General features: G+C 43.0%; 1 protein-coding gene across 1 annotated transcript in view; it reads right to left on the reverse strand.

Annotated features, from left to right (window-relative positions):
- Nucleotides 1–19,536, reverse strand: part of NBAS (NBAS subunit of NRZ tethering complex) — a 708,772-nt gene that overhangs the window by 59,140 nt on the left and 630,096 nt on the right. Inside the window, exon 50 of the mRNA XM_040427340.1 lies at nt 115–259. Within this exon, the coding sequence (XP_040283274.1) occupies nt 115–259 (145 nt within the window). The remainder of the gene's footprint in view (nt 1–114; nt 260–19,536) is intronic.

Here is a 19,536-nt window from a genome sequence, read left to right on the forward strand (position 1 = left end):
GATGTAGATAACCTTTACACAGCAATATCTTAAAGTAACCAGGAGCAAGCAGCAATTCCCGTATTCTTCCTCAATCTGTGGATATATACAGTAGGCCCCTTGGAACTTTCTTACCTCTACAGAAAATGCATGTCTAGACTTGTAGAAGGATCGGCACAGTTTTAGGACTTCAGAGGACATCCCCTCTCGTTTCTCGGCTCCACAGCTGGAGAGCATCGCTTTCACCAGTTTTACCCATGGGTTATCTTCTGGAGATGCACTAGGAGAAAGGGTGGAGATATCATTGGAGGAGCAAACTTATGGTAAATTCCTAAACCTGCAAGATATACAGTATTAAAACACATTCGATGGGCGACCGCAGCTGTCCTGTGTTATATCTGCGTATCAAAGCGGCTGCTTATGAATATTCATGAAGGATGCCTCTATTATGCAGCCCCCACTCTGAATTTGCATGTAGGTAATTAAAGGGGCTATCCCATGATTAATATATACAATCAGACATCATGTAGTACATGACAGTCTTTTTCTAACAAAGCTAGAACCAGCCCTGTACCTCACATGGATCCAGGGATCTCCACTTTCATTGCTCTGCTAGATTTATATCAAGCTGAAAGCTCAAGGGGTGTGCCCTTTCTGCTGCAGCTCAGGGGGCCCACCCTTACTGCTGCCGCTCTCTCCCTATCACAGCTCAGCAGTCAGTTAAAAGATGAAACTGAGCATGTGCGGCCATCTCAGTGAGCTGGATGAAGAAATAAGAAAAAGAACAGCAGATGGCGCTATACAGATAGATTTCAGTGAATATGCTACATTTTTAAGGCCACTTTCACATCAGCGTTTTGGCATTCATGTTTTGAGATCCGGAAAGAGGATCTGAAAGCCGGGCCAAAATGGTTCTGTTTAGGGCCAATGTATTGTGAATGGGGAATGCATCAGGATGTCTTCTGTTCTGGCAGCATTCCGTTTTGTGACCGGATACGAAGCCACTGCAAGCGGCGGTTTCGTGTCCGGTCATGGAAACGGAACAAACCGGATCCGTCACTAAAAACTAAAAGAAAAGTCATCGTTGCAGGATCAGTTTTTTTAGTGATGAATCCGGTTTGTTCCATTTCGATTTAGCACAGTCAGATCCTAGCGGAACGGATGCATCCTGATGTGTTAAATCAAATGGAACCGTTTTGGTCCGGTTTTGAGTTCCCCTGCCTGATCTCAAAACCGGAAACCAAAGCACAGATGTGAAAGTGGCCTAAAGAGGTTGTCCCATGAAAAATATTCTACGTTTTTCAAACCAGCACCTGGATTGGAATACTTTTGTAATTGCTTGTAATTAAGCATCGTGTTGGGCAGGGGATACACAGTCACCATATCCATTTTGATCCCGGTCCTCTTGGGTCGTATGGCACCCAATGCATGCAGCTGTGTATGGGGCACCTTAACATAGCTGACAAGGTACGGGGGCACTGTCAGGACAAGCAGGAAAGTTACAGTGGGCCCCTTGTTGATTTGAAAAGCAGGATTTTTACCCAGATCATAATGGACCTGTCTATGCCCAGTGGGCCCTGGCATCTGCTCTGCCTTACTAGCGTTGGCCTGGGCACTAAGCTGCAACTTGTCAGAGACTTGGACATTGCAGTTGCAGATTATTGTGTTACTATAGACATGGACCAACTCTGGATATGTTATCAAGAATTCCGGGTATTGGATGCAGAATGGTTTGTAAGGTGGGCACATTGGGTCACTAGGAGCAGGCAAATACCTAATACACTGGTAGCATGGAGGAGTTTATCAGTAGTGGTGTAGGGGCGCAAAAACTTCCATTAGGTGGCTGTCTATGAGTCGAAAATGCCCTAAAACAGCGACACTCCTGTCTGGTATTGAAACTCAGTTCCATTAAAGAGGTTTACATTTTTAACCACTTCTCGACCCATTGCAAAAATCATGGGCAGCAGACAGTGCCAAACACATTCACTGTAATGATCTCATGGGTATCGCCAGGGCAAGATCAGACATGTACATATGGGTTCCAAAATAAAGTTTGAAGTAACATTAAAAAGAAATTACGAGAGTATGTAAGGGGTTACATGTTCAGCTCATTTAGGCATGAAGAGTTAAAGGGGTTCTTCGGGTTCAAAGCTGAACCCGGACATTTTCGCCCAGGCAGCCCCCCTCATATGCTCTGATGCTTTCCTTTGCCCTGCGCTGAAATATGCAGGACAAGGGATTTTTTTTTGGAGATCCGGTGACGTACTGGGCTCTCTATGGATAAAGCTAGACGGAGGCTTCTGCCTAGCAGTGAGCACAGTGACGTCACCGGCACTAATGGGAGGGCTTAGTGCTGCCCTAGCCTGTAAAACAGCGAGGGCAGAGCTAAAGCCCACCCATCAGAGACGGTGATGCCGCCCATCAACATTGCTAGGCGGAGGTCTCTACCTAGGAGTGTAAAAAATTCTAACAGCGCAGGGCAAGGGAGAGCATCAGAGCATGAAATGCTCATACCAGGGGGGCTGCCTGGGTGAAAATGGGGATATGTCCGGGTTCAGAGCTGAACCTCTTTAATAGGAGGGGGAGCTCTCTCTTGAGATCCCTGTTACTTACTGTAAAGTCTAATACCTAATATAAATCTAATATCCTCATTTTCATTTTTGCATCGGACTCATTTTGGGCTAAAAATTATTTTTTCAACTAGTCTTTTATTAAAAATCCTCAGCCCCAATTCTCAGCCTTGAGATTCTCTACTAGCAAGCTGTCTGTTTGCCCGGTGTCCTGTGAGGGAACTCAGCTGACAGCTTATATCAAGTCTTATCTCTGATTCCTGACAGCTGATAAACACTCATTACAGCTCCATTGTTATCTTACTGATGAGTGTTTATGAGCTGTCAAGAGTTCAGAGATAAGGACGATACATAGCTGTCAGATGATGGTTGAAAGTGAACTTAAGATCACACAGGTAGGCTAACACTTAACCCTTTATAACCAAAACTGCAGAAGATTTGAAAAAAAGACCAATTGACAAAAAGATTTTTTTTTGCAAAAAATAAGTATGCCAGCATAAAAAAAAAATGCCATCAAAGGTGTTCATTAATTTTTTCAGATCCTCAGAGAGTTCTTTGCCATGAGGTGCCATGTTGAACTTCTAATGACCAGTATTAGAGCGTGTGAGAGCGATAACACCAAATTTAACATACCTGCTCCCCATTCACACCTGAAACCTTGTAACACTAACAAGTCACATGACAGCGGGAAGGGAAAATGGATAATTGGGCACAATTTGGCCATTTTCACTTAGGGGTGTACTCACTTTTGTTGCCAGCGGTTTAGACATTAATGGCTGTGTGGTGAGTTATTTTGAGGGCACACACACCAGATTTACCCTGTTATACAAGCCGTACACTGACTACTTTACATTGTATCAAAGTGCCATATCTTCAGTGTTGCCCCATGAAAAGATATAATAAAATACTTCCAAAAATATGAGGGGTGTACTCACTTTTGTGAGGTACTGTATCACTAGGATATGCCCTCAAGGTCAGATAGGAGCAGGTTCCAGAGGTGGTACCTGCACCTATCTCGAGAAAACGGCTCCCGAAATGAAGAACAACACACAGCGCATGCGTGGTGTGCTCTCCATTCACTGATATGAGAGTTCCAAATACAGCCGAGCGTAGCGGTGAATGAGGAAGACACTGCGGATGCATGCGCACCTCTCCGTCCACCTCTATGGAACTGCCGGAAATAGACGAGCCAGCGCTCGACTATTTTTGGAACTCCCATAGCAGTGAACAAATGCTCAGCTGCTCTCCCTTCACTTCAGGGGGCCCGCTCTGAAGAGATGAATGCGTTCCAGAGATTATGCCATCAATGTCCGAGTTGGGAATACTTTTTCAATTTAATTTAAAATCTGTAATTATAAAGAGATTCCCATCCTAACAACAGCTCACTGCAGGATGCCCAAGAGTGGGCCCACCCGTGTAATCACCTGGAGACCTCTTCAAAACCAAGGCTTCTTTTACAGATACATGATAAACTGAAATTTGGACTTAGTTGACGGTATAAGTGGTGATGTAGATATATCTAAAGATCTAAATATATCTATAGATCTAAATGCATCCTGTGTGATATTTTCCACCTCCTGCTAAATTCAATCAGTCTTCACTCTGATATAGTTCACAATGTTTGCCCTGCACACTGACAAGGCTTTAAATCAATATTTAGCTTTCTCATCAGGCTGAAAAGGACAATCTAAAGAGCGGAAAAACTGAGAGAACAAAATAGATGGCATGTGTGCGCTAAAATATTCTATATGATGTCATTGTAATAGCTACTCCTATTATAAAGTAAGCACGGATGTAGCAGAGGCCGGTTTGTCATTTAATATTCCGTGCTGTGATATCTGAAGTCTAAGGCTAGTTTCACATATGAGGTAAGAGATACGGCAGACTGTTCTCTGTATATTTGCCGGGTCTCTGCCAGACCACATTATAGTTATTGGGGCTGGCGAGCATTCAGGTACCCTCCGGCAATGTCGGATCAAGAGAGCGCTCTTAACTCAAAAAGTCCAGCTCTGGTATGTAAGAGGTAGATATATACATACAAGAGCTTAACTTTTTGAGTTTAGATTAGGCTAATATCACATAGGCAGTAAGAGATCCGGCAGGCTGTTCTGGCCTCGAACAACCTGATGGAGCTCTCTCGCTCTGGCTTTGTCGCACGGTACTTGAATGCTCACCAGCCCCACTAACTATAATGGGGTCCGGTGGAGATTGCATTCAGAAAGTCTTCAGACCCTCTTCCTTTAAAGACAGAGCCAGGTCTCGCCAGACATATTCGATACGGTTCAAGTCAGGGCTCTGGCTAGGCCACTCAAGAACATTCACAGAGTTGTCCCTAAGCTACTACTGTGTTGTCTTGGCTGTTTGCTTAGGGTCATTGTCTTGTTGGAAAGTGAACCTTCAGCAAAGTTTGAGGTCCAGAGCACTCTAGATCAGGTTTTCATTAAGAATATCTCTTTACTTTGCTCTATCCAGCTTTCCCTCAACTCTGACCAGTCTCCCTGTCCCAGCCACTGAAAAACATTCCCACAGTATCATGCTGCCACCACCATGCTTCACTGTAGGAATCGTACTGGGCAAGTTATGAGCAGTGAAAAAATGTGGGGGGTCGAGTCCGCACAACCCGCATGTAGGTGCATATCACTATGGCAAAATACATATACAAACGGAAAATGCAAATGTGATCGCACACTATATCCAGCATTCTGCCCTGCCTCCATGCTGGATGAGACATTGGTGTACATTTTGGCCAAAGCGTAATAAGCCACTCACCGCGTCAAGGTCGTCTCATTTGAGTGGTCCCTAACACTTGTTCCTACCTGTTTATGGGCCATGACAGCCACATAAAGTCCAGGGAATGCAGGTCAGCATGCAAGCCAAGCACACTCTGCTTTTAACCCCGTCCGGTGCCATTACAGCTTTCATCGGATCCAGGGATGCAAGTACCAACATGCATGCTGAGCCCACCATATACTTCTCCTGGAGCCTGCAGGGCAGAATGCTGGATGTAGTGTGCGATCAAATTTGCATTTTCCGTTTGTATATGTATTTCGCCATAGTGATATGCACCTACATGCGGGTTGTGCGGACTCAACCCCCCACATTTTTTCTTTGTAGCTTATATTGGAGGCGTGGCGATCTCCTTTGAGTCATGCACACCTGACCAGTCAATCTGTCCTGGAGGCTGGTTTTAAAGTCAGTATAAAACTGAGTCTGCTTATATAGAGGAACCTACCAGTAGCCATTTGGCTCCAGGAGAAGTATATGGTGGGCTCAGCATGCATGTTGGTACTTGCATCCCTGGATCCGATGAAAGCTGTAATGGCACCGGACGGGGTTAAAAGCAGAGTGTGCTTGGCTTGCATGCTGACCTGCATTCCCTGGACTTTATGTGGCTGTCATGGCCCATAAACAGGTAGGAACAAGTGTTAGGGACCACTCAAATGAGACGACCTTGATGCGGTGAGTGGCTTATTACGCTTTGGCCAAAATGTACACCAATGTCTCATCCAGCATTGGAGCAGGGCAGAATGCTGGATGTAGTGTGCGATTGCATTTTCCAAGTTATGAGCAGTGCCTGGTTTCCTCCAGACATGAACGTTGAAATTGAGGCCAAAAAGTTCAATCTTTGTTCTATGAGACCAGAGAATTTTGTTTCTCACAGTCCTTTAAGGGCTTTTTTGCAAACTTTGGGCAGGTTCTCCTGTGTCTTTTAGTGCGGATAGGAATCTTTCTGGCCACTCTGCTGTAAAGTCCAGATTGGTGGAGTGCTGCAGTGATGGCTGACCTTCAGAAAGTTTCTCTCATCTGCACACAGGATCTTTGAAGTTCAGCCAGAGTGACCGTTGGGTTCCACCCAGGTCACCTCTTTTACCAAAGACCTTCTCCACTGATTACACAGTTAGTTAGGGTGGCCAGCTCCTGGTGGTTCCAAACTTCTTCCAGTTAAGAATTATGGAGACCATTGTGCTCTTGGGATGTTTCAGTTCAGCAGAATTTTTTTTACAAAGTTCTCCAGATCTGTGCCTCCACACAATCCTGTGTTTGGCCTCTATAGGCAGTTATTTCCTCCTCATGTTTTGGTTTTTGCTCTGATATGCATTGTCTAATATCGATCTCATATTTATTTATAAATCATATATTTCTCTACCTAACACACAGCTTACATTAGGTTTGAATCCTAAGTTTGGCGCATATACAAGGATAAGCCTCCGTCAGGCTAATGGTATATATATTTTTTTTAATTATCTGAATTTATAGCAAAATAACAGTCTAATACTCAACTGGGCAATTTAACATGACCACGTATTAACTGTGGTTGCGGATTCTTTGGCCCTGTTTTTTTTTTTTTGTGGATTCCTCTAGCTCTCTCTCTGCCTTGTTTTTCCTGGCTGCCTTTCCCCCGAGTTGAGGACCGCATACAGTGGTTCCGCAATACACGGGTTACCAGCCGTGTGCATTCCGCATCACGGATGCAGACCCATTCACATGAATGGGTCCGCAAATCCGGAGCTGCGGTGCGGAAGCACGGATCGGATCCCCACGGAAGCACTACAGAGTGCTTCCGTGGTGTTTCTGGCCATGCCTCTGCACTGCAAAAAAGTAGTGCATGCTCTAGTTTTTTGCAGTGTGGACCGTCGGATGCGGATTCAAGTGAATTGGTCCGCGATCCGCATGCGGCTGCCCCGCGGTCGGTGCCCGTGCATTGCGGACCCCGCAGTACGGGCACGGAGCCCTTATGTTCGTGGGCATGAGCCCTAAGTCTTTGTTGCCTTTTAACTTTTGATAAGGAGAGTGGCTTCTATCCCTGTTTATCACAAATTAACTGATTAATATATAAACATACAGTTATAAAGGGAAAAAAAAGAGGAAAAAGGAGGGAGGGGAAAAAAAAAAGACAAAAAAAGGGAAGAGAGAGAGAGAAGGGGGTGAAAGGGGAAGAAAGTGAAAGAGGAAAAAAATAAAAAATTAAAAAAAATAAATAAATGAAATAAAGGCATATGGGTCCTAAGCAGAACAGGCGCTCAGTGGACTTTTCTGGGCAAAAAAGTCATCAAATCCTTGGAAGGGGCAAAAATAGACCAGTTCCTGAAGTCTCCAAAGGTCACTACGAGAGCAGGACAAAAAGATCCGCAGGACATTAGCTCTAAAACAAATGATAATTTTGAGGGTACAGAGGAGGAGTAATAAAATTATTCGCTCAATCCCAGGTTATAGAGAGAGTGGAGGAAAAATAATTATCCAGTGTGACGCAGCTGCTGCCAAGGCCAATAAGATAATGGGTTGCATCAGAAGGGGCATAGATGCCCGTGATAAGAACATAGTCCTACCACTTTACAAATCACTAGTCAGACCACACATGGAGTACTGTGTACAGTCCTGGGCTCCTGTGAACAAGGCAGACATAGCAGAGCTGGAGAGGGTCCAGAGGAGGGCAACTAAAGTAATAACTGGAATGGGGCAACTACAGTACCCTGAAAGATTATCAACATTAGGGTTATTCACTTTAGAAAAAAGACGACTGAGGGGAGATCTAATTAATATGTATAAATATATCAGTGGTCAGTACAGAGATCTCTCCCATCATCTATTTATCCCCAGGACTGTGACTGTGACGAGGGGACATCCTCTGCGTCTGGAGGAAAGAAGGTTTGTACACAAACATAGAAGAGGATTCTTTACGGTAAGAGCAGTGAGACTATGGAACTCTCTGCCTGAGGAGGTGGTGATGGTGAGTACAATAAAGGAATTCAGGAGGGGCCTGGACGTATTTCTGGAGCTTAATAATATTACAGGCTATAGTTACTAGAGGGGTCGTTGATCCAGGGAGTTATTCTGATTGCCTGATTGGAGTCGGGAAGGAATTTTTTATTCCCCTAAAGTGGGGAAAAATGGCTTCTACCTCACAGGGTTTTTTTTTTTTGGTCTTCCTCTGGATCAACTTGCAGGATAACAGGCCGAACTGGATGGACAAATGTCTTTTTTCGGCCTTATGTACTATGTATTGCTAATACCTCCCCGCTAAAAGAAATATTGCTGGCAGTAAAGCAAAATAGGGATCTAAGGGTCCATTCAAACGTCCGTAGTGTATTGCGGATCCGCAAGACACCCGGCCGGCACCCCCATAGAAATGCTTATTCTTGTCCGGACAATTGTGCACAAGAATACGACATGTTCTATTTTTTGCGGAGCAGCGGCCCGGAAGTTCGGGGCCGCGGCACGGAAATGCGAATGCCGACAGCACACTGTGTGCTGTCCACATCTTTTCTGTCCTCATAGAGAATAAATCAGTCCGCAAAAGTGAGGAACGGATGTAGACCCATTTGCGGATGTGTGAATGGAGCCTAATACAGGACATTTCAATCCAGCTTGGATTAATTCAGAATGATGTAGTCCTGATCAGGGAGGACGTATATAGGATTCGAGACAGAGTTAATACTGTGGAGAATTCCATGGGTGTTATACAGAGTGAAATAAAATAAAAAAAAACTGAGATTTCTAACTTAAAGAAGGATCTTAATACCCTTAGAAAAACAAGTGCTGGACCTGGAGGACAGGTCAAGGAGATGCAAAGTGAGAATGTTGGGGTTACCCGAGAGGGGTATGGATAAGAATCGTACTCAATTTCTACAAAAGCTGATTTTGGAGAATTTTGGAAAAGAACATTTTTCCCCATTGTTTTTAGTAGAAAGGGCTCATCGGGTCCCAGGAGGTAAATCAATCCCTGGGAGACAGCCACGGACACTTCCTGCTAAGATACTGGTCTCGCGGGACAGAGATATGGTATAAAGAAGGGCGAGGGAGTGTCCTCTTGTTGTATATGATGGGAATAGATTAACTTTTTTTCCAGACTTTTCGAAGGAGATCCAAGAAAGAAGACGTTCTTTAATTGCGGTTAAAAAGCGCTTACAAGAAAAGGACATTAGGTACTCACTTGTTTATCCAGCTAAACTTCAGATCAACTTTAAGGGTGGAACTAATTTTTTTGATACATCGGACATGGCTATGGATTGGCTTGATCGGAATAATATCTGACTAAGCTGTTAAAAAATTTGATTAAGCTGGATTAATATTTGATTAAGTTTTGTATTTTTCCTTTTCCTGTTTACTAGTAATGGTGGGGCCGGGCAGTAGTGAGAGGGGGAGGGATGGTCATATTTGAGAGATCTGTTACAGAATGTGGAGGATCAACTGGATTGGGGGGTTAAGGGTGGGTTGTGATGCGTCTCGTAGGATAGGGGGAAGGAAGAAGGGTCTGTGAAAAATCTCTAGGGAGTTTTATTTTTTGATTTAATGTCAGTCAGAAATCTTACTTGGAATGTTCGGGGGTTGGGGGATAGACTAAAGAGACAAGCGGTGTTTAAAATTGTGCGGAGACATCTACCAGCGATTGTTTGTCTGGTGGAGACTCGTCTTTCTGAGGATACCTCCCTGCTAATCGCCAGGGGATGGGCTGCGCAGACGTATCCCTCCACCTTTACTAGTCATTCCTAGAGGAGTGACAGTCGTTATTCATAGGGCGATTGATTTCATCTGTGAGGCATCCTCTGTTGAAGAGAAGGGGAGATTGTAAACTTGCGGGAAAATTATGTATTTTAGATTTTGTTTATATTCCATTTTCCTTTTTTGTGATTAATTCCCTGCTATCTTTTAGGGATCAATGGCCTGAATGTCCTTCATTAGTTATTGGGGATTTTAATTGTGTCATCAATCCTACTATAGATAGGATCTCTTTAGGGGGGTAACATAGTAACATAGTATATAAGGCCGAAAAAAGACATTTGTCCATCCAGTTCGGCCTGTTATCCTGCAAGTTAATCCAGGGGAAGGCAAAAAAAAACCCTGTGAGGCAGAAGTCAATTTTCCCCACTTAAGGGGAAAAAATTCCTTCCCGACTCCAATCAGGCAATCAGAATAACTCCCTGGATCAACGACCCCTCTAGTAGCTATAGCCTGTAATATTATTACACTCCAGAAATACATCCAGGCCCCTCTTGAATTCCTTTATTGTACTCACCATCACCACCTCCTCAGGCAGAGAGTTCCATAGTCTCACTGCTCTTACCGTAAAGAATCCTCTTCTATGTTTGTGTACAAACCTTCTTTCCTCCAGACGCAGAGGATGTCCCCTCGTCACAGTCACAGTCCTGGGGATAAATAGATGATGGGAGAGATCTCTGTACTGACCCCTGATATATTTATACATATTAATTAGATCTCCCCTCAGTCGTCTTTTTTCTAAAGTGAATAACCCTAATTTTGATAATCTTTCAGGGTACTGCAGTTCCCCCATTCCAGTTATTACTTTAGTTGCCCTCCTCTGGACCTTCTCCAGCTCTGCTATGTCTGCCTTGTTTACAGGAGACCAGAACTGTACACAGTACTCCATGTGTGGTCTGACTAGTGATTTGTAAAGTGGTAGGACTATGCTCTTATCACGGACATCTATGCCCCTTTTGATGCAACCCATTATCTTATTGGCCTTGGCAGCAGCTGCCTGACACTGGTTTTTACTGCTTAGTTTGCAGTTCACTAAAATTCCTAGATCCTTTTCCATGTCAGTGGTAGCCAGTGTTTTACCATTTACTATGTAAGGGTGACTTGCATTATTCCTACCCATGTGCATAACTTTACATTTGTCAGTGTTAAACCTCATCTGCCACTTATCTGCCCAAGCCTCCAATCTATCCAGATCCCTCTGTAGTAGTATACTGTCCTCTGTAGTATATATACAGTATACTGTCCTCTTCAGTGTTAATTACTTTACACAGTTTAGTGTCATCTGCAAAATTGATATTTTACTATGCAAGCCTTCTACAAGATCATTAATAAATATATTGAAGAGAATAGGGCCCAATACTGACCCCTGAGGTACCCCACTAGTGACATTGACCCAATCTGAGTATGTACCTCTAATAACCACCCTCTGTTTTCTATCATTGAGCCAGTTACTTACCCACATACAGACGTTTTCTCCCAGTCCGAGCATTCTCATTTTATATACTAACCTTTTATGTGGTACAGTGTCAAATGCTTTGGAGAAGTCCAGATACACGACATCCATTGATTCGCCGCTGTCAAGTCTAGAACTTACCTCCTCATAGAAACAAATAAAATTTGTTTGACATGACTGATCCCTCATGAAGCAATGCTGATATGGCGTTATTTGCTTATTTTCATTCAGGTGCTCAATGATAGCATCTCTTAGAAAACCTTCAAAAAGTTTACCCACGATGGATGTTAAAGGGGTTGTCCGGGTTCAGAGCTGAACCCAGACATACCTCCATTTTCACCCCGGCAGCCCCCCTGACTTGAGCATCGGAGCAGTTCATGCTCCGATGCTCTCCTTTGCCCTGCGCTAAATTGCGCAGTGTAAAGGCATTTGTTTTTTAGATCCGGTGACGTACCAGGGCTCTCCATGGGGCTGCCAGGAAGCCAGGTGATGTCACCGACACTGATGGGCGGGATTTAGCGCTGCCCTAGCCAGTAAAACGGCTAGGGTAGCGCTAAAGCCCGCCCATCAGAGTTTCCGCCCAGCAGTGTGTTATGATAAACAAAAGAGCCCTTGTAATGTGCGATCTAGCGCAGGGCAAGGGAGCGCATCGGAGCATGAGATGCTCCGACGCTAGCCTCAGGGGGGCTGCCTGGGTAAAAATAAGGGTATGTCTGTGTTCAGCTCTGAACCCAGACAACCCCTTTAAACTTACAGGCCTACAGTTTCCGGGCTCTGTTTTTGGACCCTTTTTGAATATTGGCAGCACATTTGCTATGCGCCAATCCTGTGGAACACTTCCTGTCAGTATAGAGTCCTTAAATATCAGAAATAAGGGTCTGGCTATGACATAACTTAATTCTCTTAGGATGGGGGGGGGCTATGCCATGTGGTCCTGGCGATTTGTCTATTTTAATCTTTTTAAGACGCTGCTGTACTTCTTCGTGGGTCAGACAGGGCACTTTTAATAGGGAGGGTCAGACAGGGCACTTTTAATGGGTAATGGTTATACTGGTTATGCTGGTTTTGAGGATGTTTGGGGACGTTTAGGGCATGGGAGAAGAGTATTCTCAAGTATAAGTAAATCTGGTAAATCTATGTCTAAGATAGATCTTGCACTAATGAAAAAAATATATATGAGTTATGTAAAACAGATGAAATATGAGACAAGGTCTCTTTCGGATCATGTGCCTCTGTCCCTTGAACTTCACCTGGCTTAAGATAGGAATACAGGGAGACCCCCATTTAGATTAAATCCCTATTGGTTGTCAGTAATGGAGAATCATGAAATAATACAACAGAAGATTGACCGTTTTTGGGATATTAACTATAATTCAGCTAAAATTCAGGTAGTGTGCGATACTTTTAAGGCCTTTATAAGGGGAATCTTAGTCAATAATATTGCCATCGAAAAAAGGGGTATGGCATCAGTGAGAAAAACGTAAAAGAACTAGCAGCATCAGCTACACAATCCTTTTATAGGAATAAGACAGAAGAAAATAGGAAAGTTATGCAGAACAGAGGAAGGGGCCAGGCAAAGACCCCGAAACGCGTTTGGTTAAATATTGTCACCATTACCTACTCTTTGTCCGTATCTCTGTTTGGCCCAGGTGGAGAGTGCTCAGCCTTTCTATCTTTTACATTTTTACCTTTTATGACTGGGTGAGTCATTTCAGGCTTAGCAGCACCCAATCCATAACTACAAACAGAGTGAGCCACCATAGCCTTGTATATCCTACTCTTGAATTTTTTTTTATAGACAATGTTTGTTTAACTAATGGTAAAATAGTTAATGGACATGATCTTACAGAGAGAACCTTTTTGGATCATTTTTCAGATTTATATAAAGCAGGTGTAATAATATTAATTCACGATTATTAAATACGGATTTGACGCTTCTCTCAAGAATTCTGGCTACAAGGCTTTCTAAGGTCATTCCATCTATTATTCACCCAGACCAGAATGATTTTATTCCAAATAAGGGTACTCATCATAATCTCCATCGGCTGTTTACAAACATTCAGTCTCCCGGGGGGTCTCTCACTCCATCTTGTCATTAGATGCCTCTAAGGCCTTTGACAGGGTGGAGAGGAGATTCCTCTGGAAGGTTTTGGCTAGGATGGGTTTCGGAGATAGATTTATTGATATGATTAAATTATTGTATAGATCTCCTTTGGCAAGGCTGAATGTTAATGGGATCTTGACATCTAGCTTCAATTTGAATAGGGGTACTCGGCAAGGTTGCCCACTATCTCCATTGTTATTTGATATGTATATCGAGCCTCTGGCTTTAGCCGTTCGAATGATAAAATTAAAGGGTTTAGAATATTAGGGATGGAAGATCGTATTTCCCTATACGCGGACAATGTCTTATTTTTTATAGATTATACAGAAACAACTCTCCCAAGACTCATCCAAATGGTTAACTCATTCGGCGGGGTTTCTGGTTTAGATAGAAACGCTTATGCCATTGGACTTTGTACACTCCAATGAGGCTTTGCTTACTAAACTGAACGTCTCTGACACTTTTCATTATTTGGGGATGACTATATCCCCTAAGATTGAAGATTTTTTAATGCTTAACTTGATTCCACTGATAATGAAATTAAGGTAAAAAATTGGGATATGGCTGCGACGTCCTTTATCTACAGCTGATTGAGTATCCCTGGTTAAGATGGTGATTCTACCCCAATTCCTTTATATTCTTAGGAATTCACCCATATGGATAGAGGACACATTTTTTTTAACTTATGGAGAGAATCATTAATGACTTATTGTGAGGAAGGAAGCGAGTAAGGCTCAAATTGGAATATTTGTATAAACCACTGGAGAAGGGGGGTTTGAATCTCCCCTACTTCAAGGGATACTTTATTGCCGGCCAGCTATGGTTGTGTCGTGAATGGCAGAAAAGTGCATTCCTTTCGACTTTGGTGAGGAGATCCTCATATAATAATATATTTACTCTTCTAGAATCTGGACAATTAATCAATCGGGAGCAGGACTATAGAGAGGCCACAAAATTATTATCTAAGACTTGGGGAACTATTAGATTATGGTTGGGGGTAAAAGGGCTGCTTCAATTCACTCCTCTTTGCACAATTCTCATTTACAGGTATTAGGTGGTATAGCTGAGGATCAGTTTCGGCAAAAGAATAGGATTTTATATGGTACACAGGTGGTGAAGAATAGAGAGATATCGCAGTTTTTGGATTTAGCACAGAGGAAGGATAATTTATCGTGGTTTAGATACTTTCAGCTGTGATCGTCACTTTCTAGTTTGAAGGATAAATCACTGTTAGAGATAGATGCTGCTTCTTTTTTAAATGAGTTGACAGAGAATTTAGAACAGAGACTGAAGATTGCAAATATATATAAATTGTTTCTTAAGGCACAATTTATTAAAACACAATCACCAGGACTAAGGGCCTGGGAGGTGGATTGTCCAAGTATTCAATCAGAGGGATGGGGGAATATATTTTTGAGTTTAGATTTATTATCTCATAATTTTAATCACATTTTAGTACAATTTTATTTTTTTCATAGATTATATGTCACGCCCCCTATGGCTTAGAGGGTTAAGAGATAGTTCTAGGTGCCTGCGGTGTGATTGTCCAGGTGCGGACCACTTACACATGTACTAAAAGAATATCGGAATGGCATAAACTGAAGTTACAGATTCCTTTTAAGGTAGAATTTTTTATATTGAGTTAAGTAGTCATAAATATCAAAACATTTTTCTAGGAAGAATATTATTCTTGGCCAGACTTTTTGGGTTATGGGGAAAGAAAAATATAATAATAATGAATTCTGATTTTGTACAAAAATTTTAATTGTATTTGTTTTATCTCAATAAAGATACTATATATAAAAAAAAATTATCTAGAAAAGTGTAGTCAGCTACACTGTTCTACGAAAAGGAATTCTGCAAAGTATATTATTAGATTTCTTTTAACATGGGAGCCTATGGGTGACACCCTTGACTGTACCGTTTATTAGTCAAAACGATTAATGAAATAAACTGAAAAATGACTATAAAAAAACGGATTTAACTGACACAGCATTTGTATTATGCGACATATGCCCCGCATGCTTAGAAAGTCACATGCATCAGAGCCTTCTGTCAGGGGCATAACCCCAGGAAATCTCATAGTCATCTTTCTCATAACTAACCACCCATCATCTGTTCCTTTAATTTAGCAAGAACAAGAATTGACAGGTGTCAGATTGTGATATATTCTGGACTATATTAAGGAATGGAAGTCTGTTTCTCTATGAAAGTCTATGGGAGCCCCAATGTGAATTTCCATAGACTTGCTTCTGGCTGATGCAGCAGACCCTGTAGGATTATTCTACGAAAAAGCAGCCGTGGTGATTGACTGCATTACCCTGTCCTTTGTACAGTTCATAAAAGTGCCAACCATAAACAATAAAATCTTGAGAGCCAAACATATAATCTGCCCCTACATATAACTTTTTTATAAAAAAAAAAGTCCTACTTGGTTTAGTCATTGTGACATCCCAAATGATATTGCAGTTCTGCACTGGAAACCACTGTTGGCTTATCAGAGTTTAGAGATTATTGGATGTCAGATTAAAGGAAATCCAGTGGGCACGTTATTTTAAATCCAAAAAAGCATATTTGTCAAAGAGCTGGTTTCCTCCTCGTGGTGGAGTGCCCAGACAAGTGGCAGTAAGAGTGGGTACTGACAAGTATGGTCACATTAGTGGACAGGAACATGTCCCTACACGGTCGGTCAAAAGCAGTGTGCCACAGTACTACAGCACAGCAGGAACATGGCCATTTATCACTAAGAAAGGTTATTTGTTCCAAAAAGTGGGATTTTTTTTTTTTTTTTACAGAGACCTGTACTTTTCTGATTGATGTTTCCCTTTCAATTTGCCAGCTAATTAATTAAGCCTTGAAACTCCATTCATCCTCACAGACAGAACATATTCTAAATCCCTCTCATAGTCAGCGGAAGACCTCAGGTGTACAGAGATCCGACTCATTTCTGTCAAAAACCAACAACTGACAAAGTATTAAGTAGGATCAAGGAACTCAAAATAATAATGACAATTACACCGCTCGCATCGTGAAGGGAATACATAAGACTACCGGACAAAGGAATAATACCAAAGGTGGAGGGACAACGGAGGATGAGGTAAAGGTGGCACATCTGTGAGCAGCTGGAGACATAATAGGCAGAAGGATTGAGGTCAGTGACCTTGAAATGAAGCCGGCTCAAGGTCACAAATTACTATGTAGAAGAGAAAATGGGAAGCGCTTCAGGAAAGAGCAGAAGTGACACCCGTATAAAAGAAGTAATGCAAAGGGAATGTGGGACACAAGTCCATAAACTGTCCATTGTAATGTAATCCCTAATAATCATCCTCACTGCTCTATCGGTTCAATTAGGTTTATGGATATAGATCAATAGATATACAAATGTAGCAGAGTGTGACTGTTCATCTTGGTGCAATGGGATATTACCACAGGAGAACCTTAGAACTGTTGTAGAAATATTACTGTTATAGAAATATTAATAGTTGTAATCTGCTCTCCAATGTCTTTGTGTAAGGAAAGGTAAAAATCCCTCAACCCCAGTCAGAGCCAGACCCAGGTGTTACCATCTTGAATTCTGAGCAACGCCTCCTCCTCCTGCCCAGTCTGTCTATTTTATTTACTCACAAAAGGTGTAAAAGGGGCTGGCCCAAGACAAGGATACAGGAGGTGATGACATAGGAAGACAAGACACCATAATACCCTAGCCAACAAACACATGTATACAATAATCTACCATTACCACTGGAGCTAATTTTATCCAGCCTTGCTCAGTGATCAATGCCAGATAAAGTTACTATGATCCTCATGCATGTTTATTTACAGGACAAAGTCATTATCTCCAGCGGCTGATCAGGCGCACTAGAGGCAACAAACGCACGTTCCTTTCATATATTGTTCTTTTAACAAATGCATCCACGCCAAGCCAATAAACCCACGTCTTGTGCGGGGGCCCTAGCCGGCGTCCATACATCAGCCAACAACACACTGCTCTGCTGAACACATCAGTCTCCCCCGGCCCACAGCCCAGTGCTTAGCACATGGACCATTCGCCGACGGAGACCTCTGCGCCCAGCAGCTGTGACAGGACATACACGGGAAGATATCCACTCCAATGGTTTACCCTGACACTGAGAGACATGATGACAATACACAATATATTAAAGAGGACCTTTCACCAGAATAAAACATCTAAACTAAGTATACAGACATGTAGAGCGGCGTCCAGGGATCCCCCTGCACTTACTATTATCCCTGGGCGCCGCTCCGTTCTCCCGGTATAGCCTCCGGTATCTTCATAGGTAGACTCCACCCAGGGGAACCTGACGGCGTCTCTTTCTCTTATGCTGTAGCGCTGGCCAATCGCAGCGCTCAGCTCATAGCCTGAGAGGTTTTTTTTTCTCTCAGGCTATGAGCTGACCGCTGCGATTGGCCAGCGCTACAGCATGGGAGAATGAGACGCCGTCAGGTTCCCCTGCGTGGAGCCTAACTATGAAGATACCAGAGGCTATACCGGGCGAACGGAGGGGCGCCCAGGTATAATAGTAAGTGCAGGGGGATCCCTGGGCGCCGCTCTACATGTCTGTATAGTTAGTTTAGATGTTTTATTCTGGTGAAAGGTCCTCTTTAAATACACATCCTAATAAAACCTAATTTCCACAACATATCTAATGGAAAACCATAAGTATCCAAAGGAGGAAGAAACGATCTCCATTTCTATATATAAAGAGCAATTTACTGCAAGATATAAAAACTGAATTCAAAGAGGTCGTCCAAATATACCTTATGGGAGGGGAGGAGTCTCCTTCTTGAGACCACCTCTACTAGCCAGAGTGGAGAGTCACCGCAAGATGCAACTTCCACTTGCTACTCACCTCTCTCTACACCCACGATGTGACCTAGGGTTCCAACAAATGCGGAATCCAGTTGATAAGCAGCGGGATGCTTCATCCTGTGATGCGGTCTTCAGTCCTCTTCCTCACTCACAGGTGATTAGGAGTGAAGAATAGGGAAACATAAGCCCGCTTTTGAGGGTTTAGTGGTTGATGTTCTGTAGTCAAATAAGGAGACAATTTTCTAATATATCCTGCCTTACCAACTCTGCCTCAGAAGGCATAAGAGGGAGAGGTTCTAACACGCTCCCCCCTCTTAGGTAACATCTAGGAAGTGTGATCTTCTGGGCAGAAGTACTTATTAGCCCTTCCAAACTTACAGGAGCATGCTTCTTGTGTAACTTCCCTGTTGCAACACATAACAACTAGAAGATTTGGGATACATACAGAAAAGTTGTACCCTATCCAAATCTCAGCATCTGGAACACTATTTGACCATAGCGTGGACACCTTCAGCAGTAACTCTAATAATCCTTAGTAGGACCGAGCAACGTACACTTGAGGGAGTTTTGGTTCCTTGTATCTCAACACAAAAGAATCAGAAACTAATTATCTTGCCCAATTGAGCCATTGTCTGCCACGTACAATGCTGTTCTAACATCTCCTGAGGCAGTTCGATCGCCTACAAGCTTCAGACATGCAACTGCAATCAACAGCTTGCCTCCATGAGGTTCATGACTTCATGTTGATTGTGATAAACAGATTATGCTCACTGAACACAGGATATGCCACCAATGTCTGATAGGTGTAGGTCACACCTTTGGGACCCACACCTATTCTAAGTACGGAGCCCACAAAATTCATTTCTATGGGAGTGCCATAAATAGCTGAGCGCAAAGTCCATTGAAATGAATGGGAAGCACACCGCGCAAGTGTGGTCACCGCACCATTCATGGAGCTTACAGAAATAGCCAGGACAGTGCTCAGCTAGTTCCGGCAGTCCCGTATAAACAAATGAAGGATGGTTCCACGTGAGTGGTGCGCCCTCTCCGTTACTTTGCGGACTCTGTTCTAAGGATAGGTGTGGGTCCCAAAGGTGGGTCC

The sequence above is a fragment of the Bufo bufo genome, chromosome 4 (assembly GCF_905171765.1).
Source record: "Bufo bufo chromosome 4, aBufBuf1.1, whole genome shotgun sequence".
NCBI classification, from domain to species: Eukaryota; Metazoa; Chordata; class Amphibia; order Anura; family Bufonidae; genus Bufo; species Bufo bufo.